Source organism: Mustela nigripes, chromosome 7 (assembly GCF_022355385.1).
Source record: "Mustela nigripes isolate SB6536 chromosome 7, MUSNIG.SB6536, whole genome shotgun sequence".
NCBI classification, from domain to species: Eukaryota; Metazoa; Chordata; class Mammalia; order Carnivora; family Mustelidae; genus Mustela; species Mustela nigripes.
Window position 1 is genome coordinate 115,259,027 of NC_081563.1, and position 16,598 is coordinate 115,275,624.

Consider the following 16,598-nt stretch of genomic DNA (forward strand, 5'->3'; position numbering starts at 1 on the left):
ACCAGCCACGCAACCTAGAAAACCCTAGGGTTTTCTCATCCCCAACTCCCACTGAGAGTGACTATTATTCTCTCACAGATTGAAGAATGGGGCCCCTTTGACTTGGTGATTGGTGGAAGCCCATGCAATGATCTCTCCAATGTGAACCCTGCCAGGAAAGGCCTGTATGGTGAGCATCCCTAAGAGACATCCCTCTGTCACCTCAATGCTGAGAAGGACTGGTCTCAGGAGGAACTATTGTCTGGCCAACCTTATGTACGTTGTATGTCCTCTCCTCAGAGATAGTATAGTAATGAATTACTGCCCTGCTGATGCCTGTGTCCTTAGTCCTTCCAGAGGAGTGCAGGTAGAAGGGGGCTATATGGTGTCGGCTATAGTCAGGCAATCACTGGGAGCCCAGTGGTGTCCGTGTGGACGGGTGGGCTGAGGAATTTGAACCTGCCTCTGCCATCTTCTTTTGTGGCTTAGAGGGCACAGGCCGCCTCTTCTTTGAGTTCTACCACCTGCTGAACTATACACGTCCCAAGGAGGGAGACGACCGGCCCTTCTTCTGGATGTTTGAGAACGTGGTAGCCATGAAGGTTGGCGACAAGAGGGACATCTCTCGTTTCCTGGAGGTGAGGGCATCTTGGGTCCGGATTGTTGAGACATCATGGAGGGAACACCCTGTTGGCATTGGGGATTGGTTGGGTGTTTCTGCTCTTGGGAGCAAGCCTGGGTTCCTAGTAGAGGACACGGTGAAATCCAAAACTAATGGAGTCATGTGGGTGATTCTTTTTTAGTGCATGGAAAATATTTGATCTCTAACCTCAACTAGACCCCTGAAGTCAGATGATGACATCATCTACTTTGGGGTCTCAGGAGATTTGACTAAACTGTTTACTCCAGGGAGTTTTTTTTCATCCCTGTTCTGAGAACTGCTACTTTAGGGCTACAGTTGCTTCATTATGAAACATTATCATCAAGCATTCTAGTAAATGCTTTTTATACACTTCATTTTATTCAAAACTCTGCCTCTTACATTCTGTAGGAGAGGTTATAGAACTGGCTAGTTTCCTCATTCTTTGTGAACCTGGCAGAATGGTGACAAAAGTTGCGTTTTGTTAGCTCTGCATTCCTGCAGCCAGGAACCCCCAGCTTGGCAGATGCCAATTTTGAGCTGCCTTTCCTGCCAGAGTTCTTGATGGGGAATTGGTCTGTCTGCTGGCTGGCAGGAACCAGCTGGGGTGGTGGTGGTGAGGGGCCTGTCACCTACCCAGGTCAGATCCCACTCCAGCTGGCTTCCACTTGAGTTGTGATGTAGGCTCCCAGCGGCTGTCCCCACTCTCTCTGCAGTGTAACCCAGTGATGATTGATGCCATCAAAGTGTCTGCTGCTCACAGGGCCCGCTACTTTTGGGGCAACCTGCCTGGAATGAACAGGTAACAAGGGGCTCAAGGTGGGACAGTTAACAGCCAAGTTAAGTATAACTAATGATGTGAGACCGAACTGTGAACTCTTGTGATTCAGAGACCCATTCAGACCTTCTAGAAAGCACTGACTCTGCTGAGAAGTGCCCCCACCTGGGATTTAGACCAATCCCTTGTGCCATGTTTGAAGCTTTTTTGGGAAGCATGGCACCGACCTAGAAATCTGAGGCTGGGATTAGTCTCCTGACTTATTCCCACTCTGCCCGTGGGACAGGTTCTTAAAAAGGGCCTGGTGCTGAAACAGTCCGGACAGAGTGCTGATGCTTCCGTATCCTACCTCTTCAGTTACTATCGTGTTGGGAGATGCAAGTCCGTGTGGTTAGACCATGTGAGCCCTGGTGACGAGCCCCATGGCGACCAAACCAATGGCAGAGCTGAGATAACCTGTCCCCTTGGATTTCCTTAACCAGGAGCTTTTCCCAACTTTATTAGTCTTTTCATGTTGAAAGCCACAGAGTAAGTGGCTTTGCTGAAGATTCATTATCTCCTCCATGTGGTTTCCAGGGGAACAACCTGCTAATTAAGATAGAAAATATGATGGTATTATGACATCCAAGACTTGCAAATTGCGAGTTAAGCTTAAAAAAATTTTTTTTCCTTTAGAAGAAAGTGCTGGAAGCATAATAGCTTTTCAGGCATTTAGCAAAGTGTGAACAGAGGGGAGAAGTTGCTAGAATAGATAGTAGGATTTATGTTGGGTATGTTGCATTTTTATTTGGCTAATTAGCCAGTGAAATGGAAAATGTTCATGTCAGGATGAAGGGGGCTCTTCGCTCTGCAGTCGAGCTCTCCCACTGTGCCAGGCATTGCTGTATGTGCTGCCAGTATAGTGCTGAACACATTAGATGTCAGTCTTGGCTCTGGAGTTGATGTGCTAATGGGGGATGGGTAGCAAAGACAGTACACTTCATGGTCCTGGCTGGAGGTGGGGGCATTGGAGGAATTGATGGGGAAGCTGCTTATTCTGGCAGGGCCTTTAAGGGAAGGAATGGAGCCATGCAGTTGACTGAGGGAAGAATGAACATTCCAGCAGAAGGAATAGGGAAAGGGTCTATGGCGAACAGTGAATTGGAAGAGCAGCTCAGAATGGTGTTGCAGAGTGGCCCAGAGTGGCAGGGACAATAAGGCAGAGGCCTTGAGTATGGGCCAAATTGTGTGGCACTTGAGAGTCCTTGCATGGGAATGCATGAGATACATCTCAGGTTCGTGTTCATTGTTCATAGGAGGATAGACAATAGCAGGATGAGGGCAGCAGTGGGGAGACCAGTGAGGGTGGGTTTTCAGAGGAGGACCCCAGAAGGCACCATACATAACATTCATACTCAGCACAATGCAAGCGTGGGTCCCTGGGGGCTTGGCAGCTCATGAATTCTATGGAACTTAGCAGGAGGGATCAGATTGTAGGTAATGTCAGGGTAGGAGTAACAGGATTTGCTGAGGTCTTGAATGTAAACTATCTGATGAAAGTCGTCAGCATCGCCTCCAGAGCATTTTGCTTGAGTTATTAGGGGCTATAGCTGGGCGCTGCAGGCTCAAGGATGGGTGACCCAACCATCACGGGATCACAGACCTAAATACGGCTGTCTGACCCAGTGCCTAGGTTGTGTATATCTCATTCCTACAGTCAGCACACTTAGGGCTGTGCTCTGTCCCCCAACTCCTTTGGGTTCATGGAAGAGTCAAGATTGGGGGTAGGCAGGCATTTAGTCTGGAAGGTAAGGTCAGGAAAATCTCATAGAATCTAGGGAAATGGTTTGGGTGATTCAGTGGCCTCTCTTTTGGGCATCATTAGTTCTTAATCTGATTTCCCTTTGGTCTTGAAGTTCCTTACACAGGGGTTTCTGTGGTGGTCATCATCTCAATACATTCAGACTTTTTGCTGACTTTTCTCCTCTGGAACGCTTAACCACTCAAGTTCTAGCCCTTTGCCTTCTCAGGCATCTGTCTGCCTCTCTGCATTTGCAGGTTTCAATAGTGAAAGTGATAAGGATTATTGTTATCATCAACCATCTCCTGTCCTTACCTGTACCTCTGGTCAGCCCTTAAACTGCCCAGAGGCTGCCTCACTAGCCATATGCCACCAGATCATGGATTTCATGTGCTGGTAGCAGCAGGTAGATTGCAAAGACCTAATCCAAGCTCCTGAGGCCCAGAGAGGCAGCCTGGCTTGCTTGGGTCACTCGGCCAGTGAGCAGTGGGGCCCAACTGGTAGGGACTTCGGACTAGGAGTGTGCTTTCCTTCACCGTATTCTCTTTGCAAGAAGGTTCTGAGTAATAGTAAAATTTGAGAAGGGGGAGCTTTTCCTCCTGGACATTGGGCTGCCCCCTCAAGGGGCTAGTCTGTCCCTGGCTTTGGTATAGTTTTGTGTTCTTGCCAGGCTCATTTCTTACCAGGTAATTCTAACAAGGTCACTGCCAGAAGACATTTTGCAGTCTTTGTCCCTCACTCGTTCCCACCTTGGGAAGTGCTTAGCCGAGGCCTCTTTATAGTTGGTAGAAGAAAGTAACGGGTTTTGGATGTCCCCAGGCCCGTGATAGCATCAAAGAATGATAAACTCGAGCTACAGGACTGCTTGGAGTTCAATAGGACAGCAAAGGTAAGATGTGCTAACAAATGGTCTCTGGATATGCACTTGGTGACCTCCAAGCAAGGACTTGACCTTGGTGTTCAGTTTGTTCCTACCCCTCCTCCCCACAATTCCCTGGTGTTGGGCCTCTTTCCCCACTTAATTGTTCTGTCCCATCTTACAGCAAAGGCACAGAGTAGGAGAGGTTCTTGTTACACAAATAAGCACTATGAGAAAAGCTGACTAGACTTTCCAGTTGCAGATGCAGAACTTCATAGAGACACAGATAACTGCAACTCCTCTTCCCAGTAACAAATGAGTAATTTTACTTTTGCCACAAAAGTTATGTACTATTAAAATTATATGAAGACGTCTATAAACTTAAGTTTATATCAGGCTAGGTTCCATTCATTCAAAATCCAGGGGCCATCCTCACAATCTGGGTGGATTTTTAACTTTTGCTTAATCCTGCCCGATGAATAACTTGTGTTTTCTTGGCCCCATGTGATTCATTTATGGTCACTTTTTTATCTGTTGTTCTCTGTGAGGCTGGTCCTTCCTCTTCATTAACTTCTTGGTGTTCGTGGGAAGCACAAAATGTTCTCACTTCCAGCTCTCCTTTTCTCATTCCCTCTGTGAGCCTGCCTCCCTTTCTTCCCCCGCCTGCCCTCCCTCCTCCATCTTCCCTAGGTGCTTAAGAGCTTTGACTTGACCTAGACCCTCCAACCCGTGCTCACTCCATGATGTCGTTTTGTTCTCCAGTTAAAGAAAGTACAGACAATAACCACCAAGTCGAACTCGATCAGACAGGGGAAAAATCAACTTTTCCCTGTTGTCATGAATGGCAAAGAAGATGTTTTGTGGTGCACTGAGCTAGAAAGGTGAGCAGGGCTGCACGTGAAGAGGGAAATCTCACAGGCAGAGAGAAAGGGGAAGAACTTGTGGTGAAGGCACACAGCATAAATGGGCAGGTGTTAGCCTTAATTCTGCATGGTCTCACTGACTTATGTTAGTGGGGCTGGGAGTAATACTTTTTAAGACTTAGTGCTGAGTTTCCTGATAGAAATGGCAGAAGGGTGGTGGTGGTGAGCTGTCTGAAACATGATGTCATTAGACCACACCATCTCTGTTTCTGCTGTGCTGCCCTGGCATTTTACGTGCCCTAGCCTGCTAGGCCTCCAGGGCATATGAGGAACCAGGTAAAGAAAACCCCACTGACTTCCCATTGGCCTTTTCTCAGGAGATTCCCTCTACCAGGTTGCTGGTCTAAAGCTGGTTCCTACTTAGCCAAAAAGCCTGTAGTCGTCTTCCATTTATTTGGCTAAGTTGGTAGTTTAATTGTTTTGCCTCAGAACCAGCTGTTGGATTTCAGTTCTTTTTTCCTTCCTGTTTTCTTATTGTTAGAAATGAAGAGAGGGCTATGAATATTCCGCTTTACATTTTTGGCTGCGTCTCAAAGGATTTGATAGAGTACTTTCATTCCAGATACTTCAGTCCTGCAACTGGTTTTATATCTTTAACAATAGTTAACTTCTGACCCATTGAAAGAAGCTGTTGGATAACCTTGCACATTCATCTTATGGGTTATTCTGTATATTGAGACCTAAGCCTTACATGCTGGGCTGGCCCTGTGATACTAGGTGAGTGCCTAGTGGAGTGGGTGCCCACTTACAGGCACTGAATAGGCCCAAGTTGTTCCATCTTTGGCATGTTTCTTAACACCCATTCAGCCATTGGCCCATTGGTGTACTTTTTAGTATTAGATTGTAACCCCAGGAAAGACTGAGGTTTTCCCTCAGACTGGTATATCTTAAGCCTCTTAACAGGCCCGGTAGAATCCCATAGAGGAAGCTCTTGGTATATTTAGTTGCCATCTGCCATTAAGTCCAGCTTGGCCCTTGATCTAACAACTGGCTTTTAAGAGGGAAAGAAAATGCAAAACATTTTGGTGTTCTTAGGTTAATTAGCTGAGCATCTGATGATCCATTTCTGCCAGTGTCCTTATTTCTCAAGGAAATTCCCTTTCCTCCTCTTGCGGTTTGAAGGCAGGTACATGTCTGTCTGCTTGCTGTCTGGCTTCCTTGGCATTCATTCATTCACTCACTTAGTCACATGGGCAAGGTCCACTGAGCACCAGCTATGTCAGGAGCGCAGTGCTAGTGCTTGGGGATGCACGCAGCAGACCTCCTCCTAGAGGAACCGTGCCCTCTGTGAGGGCACCATTATTTGTGTTCTGAAGAACCGGTTGATCTGACCTTGAGGGTGAACGAGGACTCATGGGAAGGCCTGGTTGGCCTGATGGAAAGTATGGGACACAGGGCAGAAAGAGCAGTGCCATGCTGTTCATGTGAGACTGACTCTGAGGCAGTAAGCATGCTGGAAGGGGCGCTTCTGACTTCCTTCTTTTTATTGTGCCCATCCCCCACCCACCCACCAGGATCTTCGGCTTTCCTGTACACTACACGGATGTGTCCAACATGGGCCGTGGTGCCCGCCAGAAGCTGCTTGGGAGGTCCTGGAGTGTGCCTGTCATCCGACACCTCTTCGCCCCCCTGAAGGACTACTTTGCCTGTGAATAGCCCTCCCAGGCACCCTGAGCCCAGGAGCACTGGGGCTTGTTGGGTAGAGCCAGCACCCAGTAGGTACAGCCCACGCTCTACCCTTCCCCTGCTTAGCATTGTGGGGTCACGCCACACAACCTTGGCAGGAGCAGAGCCACGTGACCCCCTCCTGGCAAGGGGAGTCTAAGGTGCTGCCACCTCCTTCTGCACAATTCAGATCCAGCCGCTAGGAGCGGCCAAACACGGTGCTCATTTTGTCTTCTCTGAAAACTTTTTTAAAACTTGAAGTGTAGGTAGTAAGATGGCTTTTTTTTCCCTCCTGGTTTACTGCTCAGAGAAACAATGGCTAAAGTACCAAAACCACAGTGCCGACAGCTCTCCAATACTCAGGTTAATGCTGAAAAATCACCCAAGACAGTTACTGGTAAGGCTTTGATATATTTTTTTTTTTTTTAAATCATATGTAGCTCCTTATTTCCAGGAGCACGCAGTGGTAGACATGTAGCTGAGGGACATTTTAAGGGCCCTGGGTGTGTTTTTTCTCTAGGGCTAGCAGAAGAGGAAAGGATGCCTCTCTGTCTTGAATTTTACCCAGCACATTCCCTTGGCCTCAGTGTAAAGGGCTGGGACCTGCTGTCAGGGTCCATGTAGAGTATTTTCTACAATGATGATGATGTCAGCAGGGATGACCTCATCATCACATTCAGGGCTATTCCCCGCCCCCCTCCCCCAACAACAAACCCAAGGGGACAGCCACCCTTCACTAAATCCCCTCCAGGTGACTGCAATAGAACCCTCCAGGTTGCTCAGGAAGGGGTGGGCTGGGTTATCTGCTGCTGTGTACCATGCAGACAGGTATGGCTTTGTTCCTCTCCCTTTGTCTGCCCCGTGTGAAGGGAGCAAAGGAGGAGGCTTAGGGAAGGCATCCCCTTCCCCCCGGAATGCACCCTCCGGACTACTCTGCAGGCACAGGTCCCCAAATGAGAAGTAGAATGCCCCGAAACCTCACCTCAGCCTTTTCCTAAACTGAGCAGCGGTGACAGCTGGGGCAGAAGCACATTCCCCACCCTTTCCCCTCATCTCAGAGATTGCAGGGGGAAAACTGCAATAAAAAAGCTCAATCTTCCCTCCAGAGATTTTAAAGTCCTTTTGTATCCCATGAGAAGTTTTTAGTGGGGGACGGGAGGTCGGGCAAGCTGCATTTCAGAAATGCTGTTGTAATGGTTTTTAACAACTTTTACTCTTCTTACTGGTGCTATTTTGTAGAATCAGGAACAACATTGACAGGTTTTGGTGGGAATTTTTTATACACTTTTTTTTTTAAATCACAGACTTATATTTTTATGTTTTTAACATTTTCATAAATTTTTTTTTGTAACTGGAGCCACATAACAAGTATGGGGGAAAATTGTGCCTTGTTTCAACAGTTTTGCTAATTTTTAGGCTGAAAGATGACAGATGCCTAGAGTTTACCTTATGTTGAATTAAAATCAGTATTTCTCTAACAGTCTGGTGTCCCTTCTTTCCAGGTCAGATGGTTGGGGATGTTGGAGAGGGCCTGGTGAAGTGGAAGGGTGGGAGTTCAAGTTGGTCATTGGTTCATGCAGCAAGCACACAGTGCAGGAAATACTGGTGTGATCCTGTGAAGTGATCTAGAACACTGGTCCCCAAACTCCGGTGTACCAGCTTCCTCTGTGAGGCTCATTAAAGTGGAGGTTTCTGGGCCCCAACTTGAGTTTCTCATTGAAACTTGTGTAAAACCCAAGAATTCTGTGCTGCTGGGCTAGTGAGTCAGTTTCTAAACCTTGGTTCTCAAAACAAGGGACTGGAGCTTTTCAGTTCATGTAAAGGCTTAAGGTTTGGGACAGCCACCTGACAATGCTCTTTTTTTTTTTTTTAAAAGATTTTATTTATTTATTTGACAGACAGAGATCACAAGTAGGCAGAGAGGCAGGCAGAGAGAGAGAGAGGAGGAAGCAGGCTTCCTGCTGAGCAGAGAGCCTGATGTGGGACTCGATCCCAGGACCCTGAGATCATGACCTGAGCCGAAGGCAGTGGCTCAACCCACTGAGCCACCCAGGCGCCCCAACTCTTGAGCTGATCCAGATTGTTGATGACTCAAGAATCCCAGGGCTGTTTTCCCCAGTTCTTAATGCCTGTGGATGCCCTTGCATCTGGTTGCCTTGCTCCCAAGTTGTCCTGTCTCTGTCCAGTAACTGGACTGGCTGGGGTGGGCCCCATGATTCCAGCCTAGCTGCTTGTGGCCACAGCTCTTTGGAGTGTGTACCCATTGCTCTACAGTTTACCTGGTCCATTTAGCCTTGTGTCCCAATCCCCCCAGCCCATCCTGCCATAGTCCCATCACTAGATCTAGCTTTTGGTCAGGGACCAGGACCCAGTGACGATCCCCCATGCGTCTCCACTCATTTTGGTCACCTGGAGCCTCTCAGTCCCTTCAAATGGAAGAAAGGCTCTCATTCTGGCCACTGCCACGGCACTAGTTATGTGGCTTACCAAGGTAAATGTTGGAGAGGTGGATGAGAAGTGTTGTGTGTGAGTCACCATGGTGAGACCTTCAGCAATTATCAAGTGGCCTGGCACTTCTCTGAGGTGTTGGGGCCCCAGGGGCCTCTGCTGCCCTATTAAGCCACCTTGTATACAGTGCTGCACAGAATACCAGCACAGGATGAGACAAAATAAACAGCCCCGACCTCGAAACCCCAAGGGCGCAGGTGGACTGCCCCTGCAGGTGAGGGGCTCTTGGGTTGGCCCAGTCTGTCTAGACAGCTTGCCTGTGGCAGGGTGGGGGCGGGCTTTGGAGGGGCAGCTCTTTGTGCAAGATGGGGGTTCTGTTTGCATCTGCATGATCCCAGGCACAATGGCAAGGGGAGGACGTGAAGAACATTCTGATTTTGGGTTTGGAGTTAGACCTTGTGTTGGTCATGTGTTGGCCCTTTTTGAAGCAGTCTTCAGTTGCCTGGGGCTCTAGCCAGGAAGATTGCATCTCTAACAGGTAAGGACTATAAATCTTACCTTACCCCTAGGGCTGCTGTGAAGGTTCAAGGGCATGATATGTGCATGCAGTAAGCCCTTACAGGACCTGGATGGCATGGTGATAACAAAAGCCATTATTAGTCAATACAGTGTTAATGCCTGGGTATTGGTAGTGGTGGTGACCTCCAATAATTATTTATATTTAATAAAACCTTAAAAAGGAAGGGCAGGGCAGTAACCTCCCAGGTGTTTCCCAGAAGCTGGGCTGATGACGCCAACTGTAGTGACCATAGTATTTGATGTGTTCCTCACTGCCTGCCCACAACATCATCTTGTGGTCCCCTGGTCCTTGTTAGGGAGAGAAGATGGGGGTGGTTTTGGCATCTGCCACCCCAAAGACCTGCTGAAAGGGATCTTGCAGGGACTGGTTCACAGCTGTTTGGTGGCGGGGTAAGTGCCCACTAGACACGGTCCCTTACCTGACCTCAGTCCCTTGGGTTTTCCAGCCAACTGCTGCTTGAATGAGAACTGTTCAATCCCTGCACATGGTCCTTGATGACTGCAGTGTGACCAGGTGTCTACCCTGTCTTCGCGCACTCCTAACTTGTGACCTTGGGGTTGCTCCCTGTACTCCCGAGTGCCTTAGTTTGACAAAGTGTGAAACGGGTGATGATAACCTTGCAGGGTTGATTGTGGATCGAATGATCAAGGCATGTGAGGCATGTGGGAGAGTGCTTGTGGGTAGGAAGCATTGGGTAAAGGGCAGCTGCTTTGTTACGGTTGGAGAAGCTTCCTAGCAACCCCAAAGTGAGGCCTTGATTGCTCTGATGACCCGGAAGGGAACTAAGACTCAGAGAGGTCCCATAACTGACCCAAGGCCACACAGCCAGAGGTGAAGGAGTTGGAGTCTGTTCTGTGAAGCCACAGTGGCCTGCTATTTCTTCTTGGTCCCACCGGCACCTGTTTATTTTTGGTGTGTGTGTTTTGTTTGTTTTGCTGGAGTTCGAAATCACCTGCTATGCTTGGCAGCCCGGAGTACAATTTGCCCACCTTCCTTGCTGCTTTCTCTGATTACCTTCTTCCAGCCTACCTCCTCTAACTCTTTCTTCCCTCCTATCTGCTTTTGCTCCTCTCTTCCTTCTTTCTGTTTAACTGTACTGATTCCTTTAAATTTTGTGTAAAATTTCAGATATACAGAAAAGTTGCAAGAAAAGTACAAAGAATTCCTAAATACCTATCACCCAGATTCCTCAAGTGCTGTTTTGCCACGTGTGTTTTGTCATCCTCTCTACATTGTTTTTGTCTGAATCATTCAAGAGTAAGTTGCAGAGATGATCTCTCTTTACCCTTAAATCCTTCAGTGTGTATTTCCTAAAAAAACAGAACATTTTCTTACATAATCACAGTGCATTTTTTCAGTATCCGGAAATGAACAGTCACTTCCTTACCTAATCTATAGGCCTTATTTAGATTTTGCCAGTTGCTGCAAAACTCTGGTCTGGTATCCATTCCAGAACCATACACTTCACTTGTTATTTTTTATTTTTAAAACTTAGTTGTGGGGGGTGCTTGGGTGGCTCAGAGGGTTAAGCCTCTGCTTTCAGCGCAGGTCGTGATCTCAGGGTCCTGGTATCGAGCGCTGCATCGGGCTCTCTGCTCGGTGAGAGTCTGCTTCCTCCTCTCTCTCTCTCTGCCTGCCTCTCTGCCTACTTGTGATCTCTATCAAATAAATAAATAAAATCTTTAAAAAAAATAAAACTTAGTTGTGAAACATACAAACAGAGCTGTGCATAGATCTTGGTATTTCAGACCTTATAAGCACCTGTGCTCTGTGAGCTTGGGTTCATCCTGCGGTCTCAGCATTGCAGAAAGGAAACAGAGGCTGGTATTAACTGGAGCTGGTGATTGCTTACTCTGAGTCTTTGCCCATGCTATTCTCTGCCTGGAACAGCCTCCTCGCCAGACTTCAGTTCTCGCCTCTTCCAGGGAAGCCTTCTTTGCCTCTAGGCAGGATTAGGAGCCATTCCCTAATCTGAGTCCCCCTTCCCTGTGCATATTTGAGTACAAAACACTCTGTATTAAAATTTATTTTTATAGTTCTCTTCCCCTTGAGCTTGTGAGGTCCCTAAGGCACCTGAGACCTCCCAATACCATTTTTTCGTTCAGTAAACTTGTCATACATTTGCAAAACCTAGGCCTGGAAGTCTTAGTATTTGTTTTGTTTTTGGAGAGGGGATTCACAATGTCTACCTGTGTTAATGATACCACGTCCATGTTAACACAGTTGGTTAAAAGACACTATTGAAGTCCCCATAGCTCTTTGTCTTTCTGGGTAGATACTTTTTTTTCTTATCACTCTCTGGCCTTTTGCAGTCAAGGCTGAATCTGACCCAGATAATCTTGACTACTCCCCTCCTGAGGGAGGAAAGTAGACTTTAAGCAGGTCACATGCCCCTTTCTCATCTCTTTGGGAGCAGATCCTGAGAGGGAAATGAGTTTTATTTTGGAGGTGGTTGCTCAGAATACTTTGGTAATGACCTGTGTTCCCAGAATCAGGTCCAAACTCGAGCCTGTCAGTTGAGGCCCTTCTTGACTTGTCTCATCCTCCACATTAATGCTCTCCACCAACCAAAGTCACCTTTAGGTAATGCTGACAACTAATTGAAGTTCATGAAATACTAAGAATCAGAAGAGACTCAGGAACCACTGACATTTACTGAGAGCATCTACATACAGTGTGCTAGAAGTCATCTAAGACGATTACACACATCTCGTGATTCTCTTAGCAGGGTCAGAATTTGAACCCAGACCTGCTGGCTTTGTTACTTATGAAATTCACTTAGCCTGCCGGAAACTTCATGTCTTTGTGCTTAAAATGGAGGTAATTCACATTGCTCCATAGCACTTGTGAATGTTTTTACTCAATTACCCATGCTTCCTGTCAGTACCCTATGATGCCAGCATTACCATTATTGCTGTAATCATTAGGCTACTGGACTCTTTGCTGTATCCTCTGGTTTGCCCTTTCCTATTCCAAATCTTTTTTTTTTTTTTTTTTTTTTTTTAAGATTTTATTTGTCAGGACACAACTGGGGGGCAGTGGCAGGCAGAGGGAGAAGCATGCTCCCTGCTGAGCAAGGAGTCCCATGCAAACTTGATCCCAGTACCCTAGGAGCATGATCTGAGCCAAAGGCAGACGGTTAACTGATTCAGTCACCCAGGCGTCCCTCCTACTTCCAATCTTTTGCTAGGTTAACATTTCATCTTTAGAGCAAGTATCACCTCTAGGAGCCTTCCCAAACTGCTTGGGTAAGGTCAGGGTCCTTGTGATGTACTCTTGGAGTGCTGAATTTCGGGAAGACAACTGGTAGTTCTGGTGGTTAAAAAATTGAAATACCTCCAGACCAGTCGATAAAACAGCTCTTGCCCCAGCTCCCTGCAGGTTTTGGCGATTAATTGGTAAGACTTGACCCAGAAGGAGGCTTCCAGGACCCTACTTCATTCAGTGTTAGGTGCTGTCACCTTTGCCACACATAGCTCCTGACTAGCACCCAAGTCTGGTTTGTGATTAAACAGTGATTTGAGCCATTGGTCTTGTCCTCTGCCTCCCCTCCCAGATAGGAAAATTATTTATTTTTAATTATTATTATTATTATCTTAAAGAATTTTTAATTTAACTTTCAAGAATAAATGATATCTAGACAAAAACCCAGCTCAAAACAATCGGTCATCTTCTGTGATGCTGTCAATTGACCTCTTTGAGCCTCAGCTTACTTTTCTGTAAAGTAGGTTTAATTCATTCTTTCAGCAAGTCAGGCACTGGGACACTGGACGTAGAAGATCCTTGCTTCTGTGGAACTTAAGGAAAGGCAGACAGTAAAGGCATAAAAGAACAAACAAGATTTCACAAGTACTAAGGAAAATAAACGGATGACGCGATTACAGGGTCAGTACAGACTGGTCACAGAATGTATCTCTGAGGCCGTTCCTTAGAGTGCCTATCAATTATCTTTATTATCAGATAACATACTTTAAAAAAATTTTATTTATTTATTTGACACAGAGATCATAAGTAGGCAGAAAGGCAGGCAGAGAGAGAGGGGGAAGCAGGCTCCCCGCTGAGCAGAGAGCCCGATGTGGGGCTCGATCCCACGACTCCAAGACCATGACCTGAGCCCAAGTTAGAGGCTTAACCCTCTGAGCTACCCAGGCGCCCCAGATAACCCACTTCTGTAGAAATTCATTGGAAAACCAATTCTTGAAGCTCCTGAGGTGGAAGATCCAAACTGGATCCCGCCATCTAGGCGGAGTCACACCCGGTCTGGGGCGGGATCTCATTGGCTTTGTCAGACCACGTGGTTGGGTGCTTTGGCGGCCGGCGCCCCGCCCCTTGGGCGCCTCAGCCGTCGATCACTGACCGGGCCCCGCCCCCGGCGCGTGCCTGAGTCCCTCTCTATAAAAGGAGCCGGCGCGCAATGACGAACCTGTACGTCGGTGCGTAACGGGGGGGTGCGTGTGAGGTCATCGCGCGGGCGGGCGGGCGGGGTCGGGCGGTTTGAACGAGACGAAGACGGAACCGAAGCCGGGCACGGGCAGTGGACGGGGTCCTGCCGAGAGCCGGTGAGCCAGCTAGCGGGCACGGGGCGGCGGCCGGGGGACTATCGGGTGGGCCTCGGGCCCGGCAGGCGCCGGCGGGCCCTGCGGGCGGTGCCTGGACGGCTCTCCACAGCAGTGCATATCGGGCCGGGTGGGGGGAAGGGCGGGGCCGTGACCCGACGCGCGGGCTGGGCTGGGGGCGCGCGCTCAGCTCTGCCAGGGGCGGGGCCTCGGGCCGGAAGTGGGGGCTGCACCTCGACGGCGTGGGGGCTTCTGGGCCGCGGCCTAGGTGTGGGACTCGGACAGCGGTGGTGAGAGGTTCCGGGTTAGTTGGGCCGGGGTAGGCGGTGTGTGTGGTTCAAGTGAGTCCTTTTGGGAGCTCTGGCGACCTCCACTGTAGGAGGCGGTGTCGCCTGATGGTCAAGAGTTCGGTTTGGAATTCAGACCGTGGTTCCATTCCCTGCTGTGCGACCTTGGGCAGGTGCTGAACCTCTCAGCCTCAGTTTCCTCATCTGTAAGACGGGGACAACGATAAGACTGCCGAAAGCTCTTGTCACAGCACGTGGCAAGAAGTAAGAGCTCAATGGTCTCCTTCCTTTCTTCTCTGGGCATCTTTTGGGCGCTGTGCTGAGCAAAGGCCTGTTCTCCAGGCGTCTGCATTGTGGTGGGGAGACAGATAGGAACTAAGGAAATGAATACATGAACAAGATAATTTCATATAATTACTATGAAGACAGTGTAACAGGGTGATATGAACAGTGCTTTTTCAGCCCCTGCTTCACAGCTGCCCTGAGGTGCTTAAACAGTTTGGCCTCTCCCCCATTTTGAGGATGAGCATCCTGAGGCCTGTTGAGGGAAGGTACACCAGGCCTAGCACTCACTTACCTGTTGGGATGTTGTAAGATAATAATAGCGGCTCTTGGCTAATTGGGCACTTGCAATGTGCCAGGCATTGTGTTAAGTGCTTGATGGGGCACTGTATCATTTAATACCACACTATCTCAGATTCTATCTTCATTTTACAATTAAGGGATTGAGACTCGGAAAATTCAAGTGATTTACTTCACGCTGTCCAGCAGTTGGCTGAAGCCACATCTGTGATCATGAGTCCAGGCTGTCATCCTCTATATTATGCTGTCTCCCAGAGAGCTAGTGTGTTTCCTACCAGTGTGCCATTGGTGGTGCTGTGTCAGAGTGCCCAGCATGGTTTCTGGCACAAAGAGAAGCTTAAGACTTGATGTGCTTTTCACTGAAGTGTTTTCGCTTAAATTCTCATTTAATCCTCACCACCCCTTTGTGCAGAATATGTTGTTCATCTTTTACAGGTGAGCCATTTGTGATCCAGAAAGGTGAGGTGTTTACTCAGGGTCACATGGTTGTCTTCTGGCGGTACCTACCTCCTTCCCTCCCTCCCTCTCTTTCCATAGGGCTCACTAGGATGCCTTGAACGTAATAGGGTGTCCCTCAGCCAGCATCCAGTCAGAATGGGTTTGGGAACATGCTAGGAGAACTGCTGAAGGAGGAGAAATACCTGGGGAGGAGGTAAGAGAGCTTTTTCAAGGCAGTTGAGCCCTGGATCATGGAGCTTTTAAAGGTGAGGCTTGAACAGTGGTTGTGGGGTTTCCATTGAGGCCAAGCAATGAAATCCTTAAGGAGGAAGAGTAAGCTGTAGCTTACTCAAGGAGATGTGTCTCTCCTTGGTTCCTGATAATAGTATTTTGCATACAGTATGCATTTCATTTATCCATTCATTTTGGATTTTCAGTAGGGGAGACACTTGATCTGATTTGTGATTCAGGAAATTTGCTGTGGTTGCTGTGTAGGGACAGATTAAAGTGGTGAGACTAACATGAAGGCTGCTTCAGTGGATCTGGATGAGAGAGTAATAGCTCTGAGGACTAGACTGTTTTGACTGCCTGGAAGAGCCAATTAATTGGTTGAGTCGGTAGATGTTTATTGCATATCCACAGGGTGCCTAACCTCATGTATTTAGTGGCTGCAGAGTTTGTGGAGCACATGGGACCAGGTATTAAGGTACTGCTAATGAAAGAGTTTTAAATTATATGATGATGAAAGGCCATTAACATTTTCTGAGCTGGGGTGTGGTCAGGAGACACACGTGGCTGAACCAGCTGCTTAATTTTATGGTAGCATGACCTATACAATAGTCAGTGTATGTATGAATGTCACCAAAATAGTTTACAAGTACTTAGCCTGGGACAATTTTTTGTTTGGATGTGTCTCTCCTTGGTTCCTGATAATAGTATTTTGCATACAGTATGCATTTCATTTATCCATTCATTTTGGATTTTCAGTAGGGGAGACACTTGATCTGATTTGTGATTCAGGAAATTTGCTGTGGTTGCTGTGTAGGGACAGATTAAAGTGGTGAGACTAACATGAAGGCTGCT

The 16,598-nt window shown here is 47.8% G+C and overlaps 2 protein-coding genes across 12 annotated transcripts in view; both read left to right on the plus strand.

Annotated features, from left to right (window-relative positions):
- DNMT3B (DNA methyltransferase 3 beta) overlaps positions 1-8,104 on the plus strand; it is a 41,588-nt gene extending 33,484 nt beyond the window's left edge. For 3 of the 7 annotated variants that reach the window (XM_059406791.1, XM_059406784.1, XM_059406785.1), the window contains 6 exons: positions 79-169; positions 469-617; positions 1,336-1,421; positions 3,997-4,066; positions 4,799-4,917; positions 6,474-8,104. In XM_059406791.1, coding sequence (XP_059262774.1) covers positions 79-169; positions 469-617; positions 1,336-1,421; positions 3,997-4,066; positions 4,799-4,917; positions 6,474-6,615 — 657 coding nt within the window. In that variant the 3' untranslated portion in view covers positions 6,616-8,104. Of the gene's footprint in view, positions 1-78; positions 170-468; positions 618-1,335; positions 1,422-3,996; positions 4,067-4,798; positions 4,918-6,473 lie in introns of those variants that run through there. The other 4 variants (XM_059406786.1, XM_059406787.1, XM_059406790.1 and 1 more) reach the window with 2 other exon arrangements.
- Positions 8,105-14,114: 6,010 nt separating this feature from the next.
- Positions 14,115-16,598, plus strand: part of MAPRE1 (microtubule associated protein RP/EB family member 1) — a 27,656-nt gene continuing 25,172 nt past the window's right edge. The window contains exon 1 of one of the 5 annotated variants that reach the window (XM_059406792.1): positions 14,115-14,211. The gene's annotated coding sequence lies outside the window, so the exon portion shown is untranslated. Of the gene's footprint in view, positions 14,212-14,422; positions 14,513-14,563; positions 14,760-16,598 lie in introns of those variants that run through there. The other 4 variants (XM_059406793.1, XM_059406796.1, XM_059406795.1 and 1 more) reach the window with 4 other exon arrangements.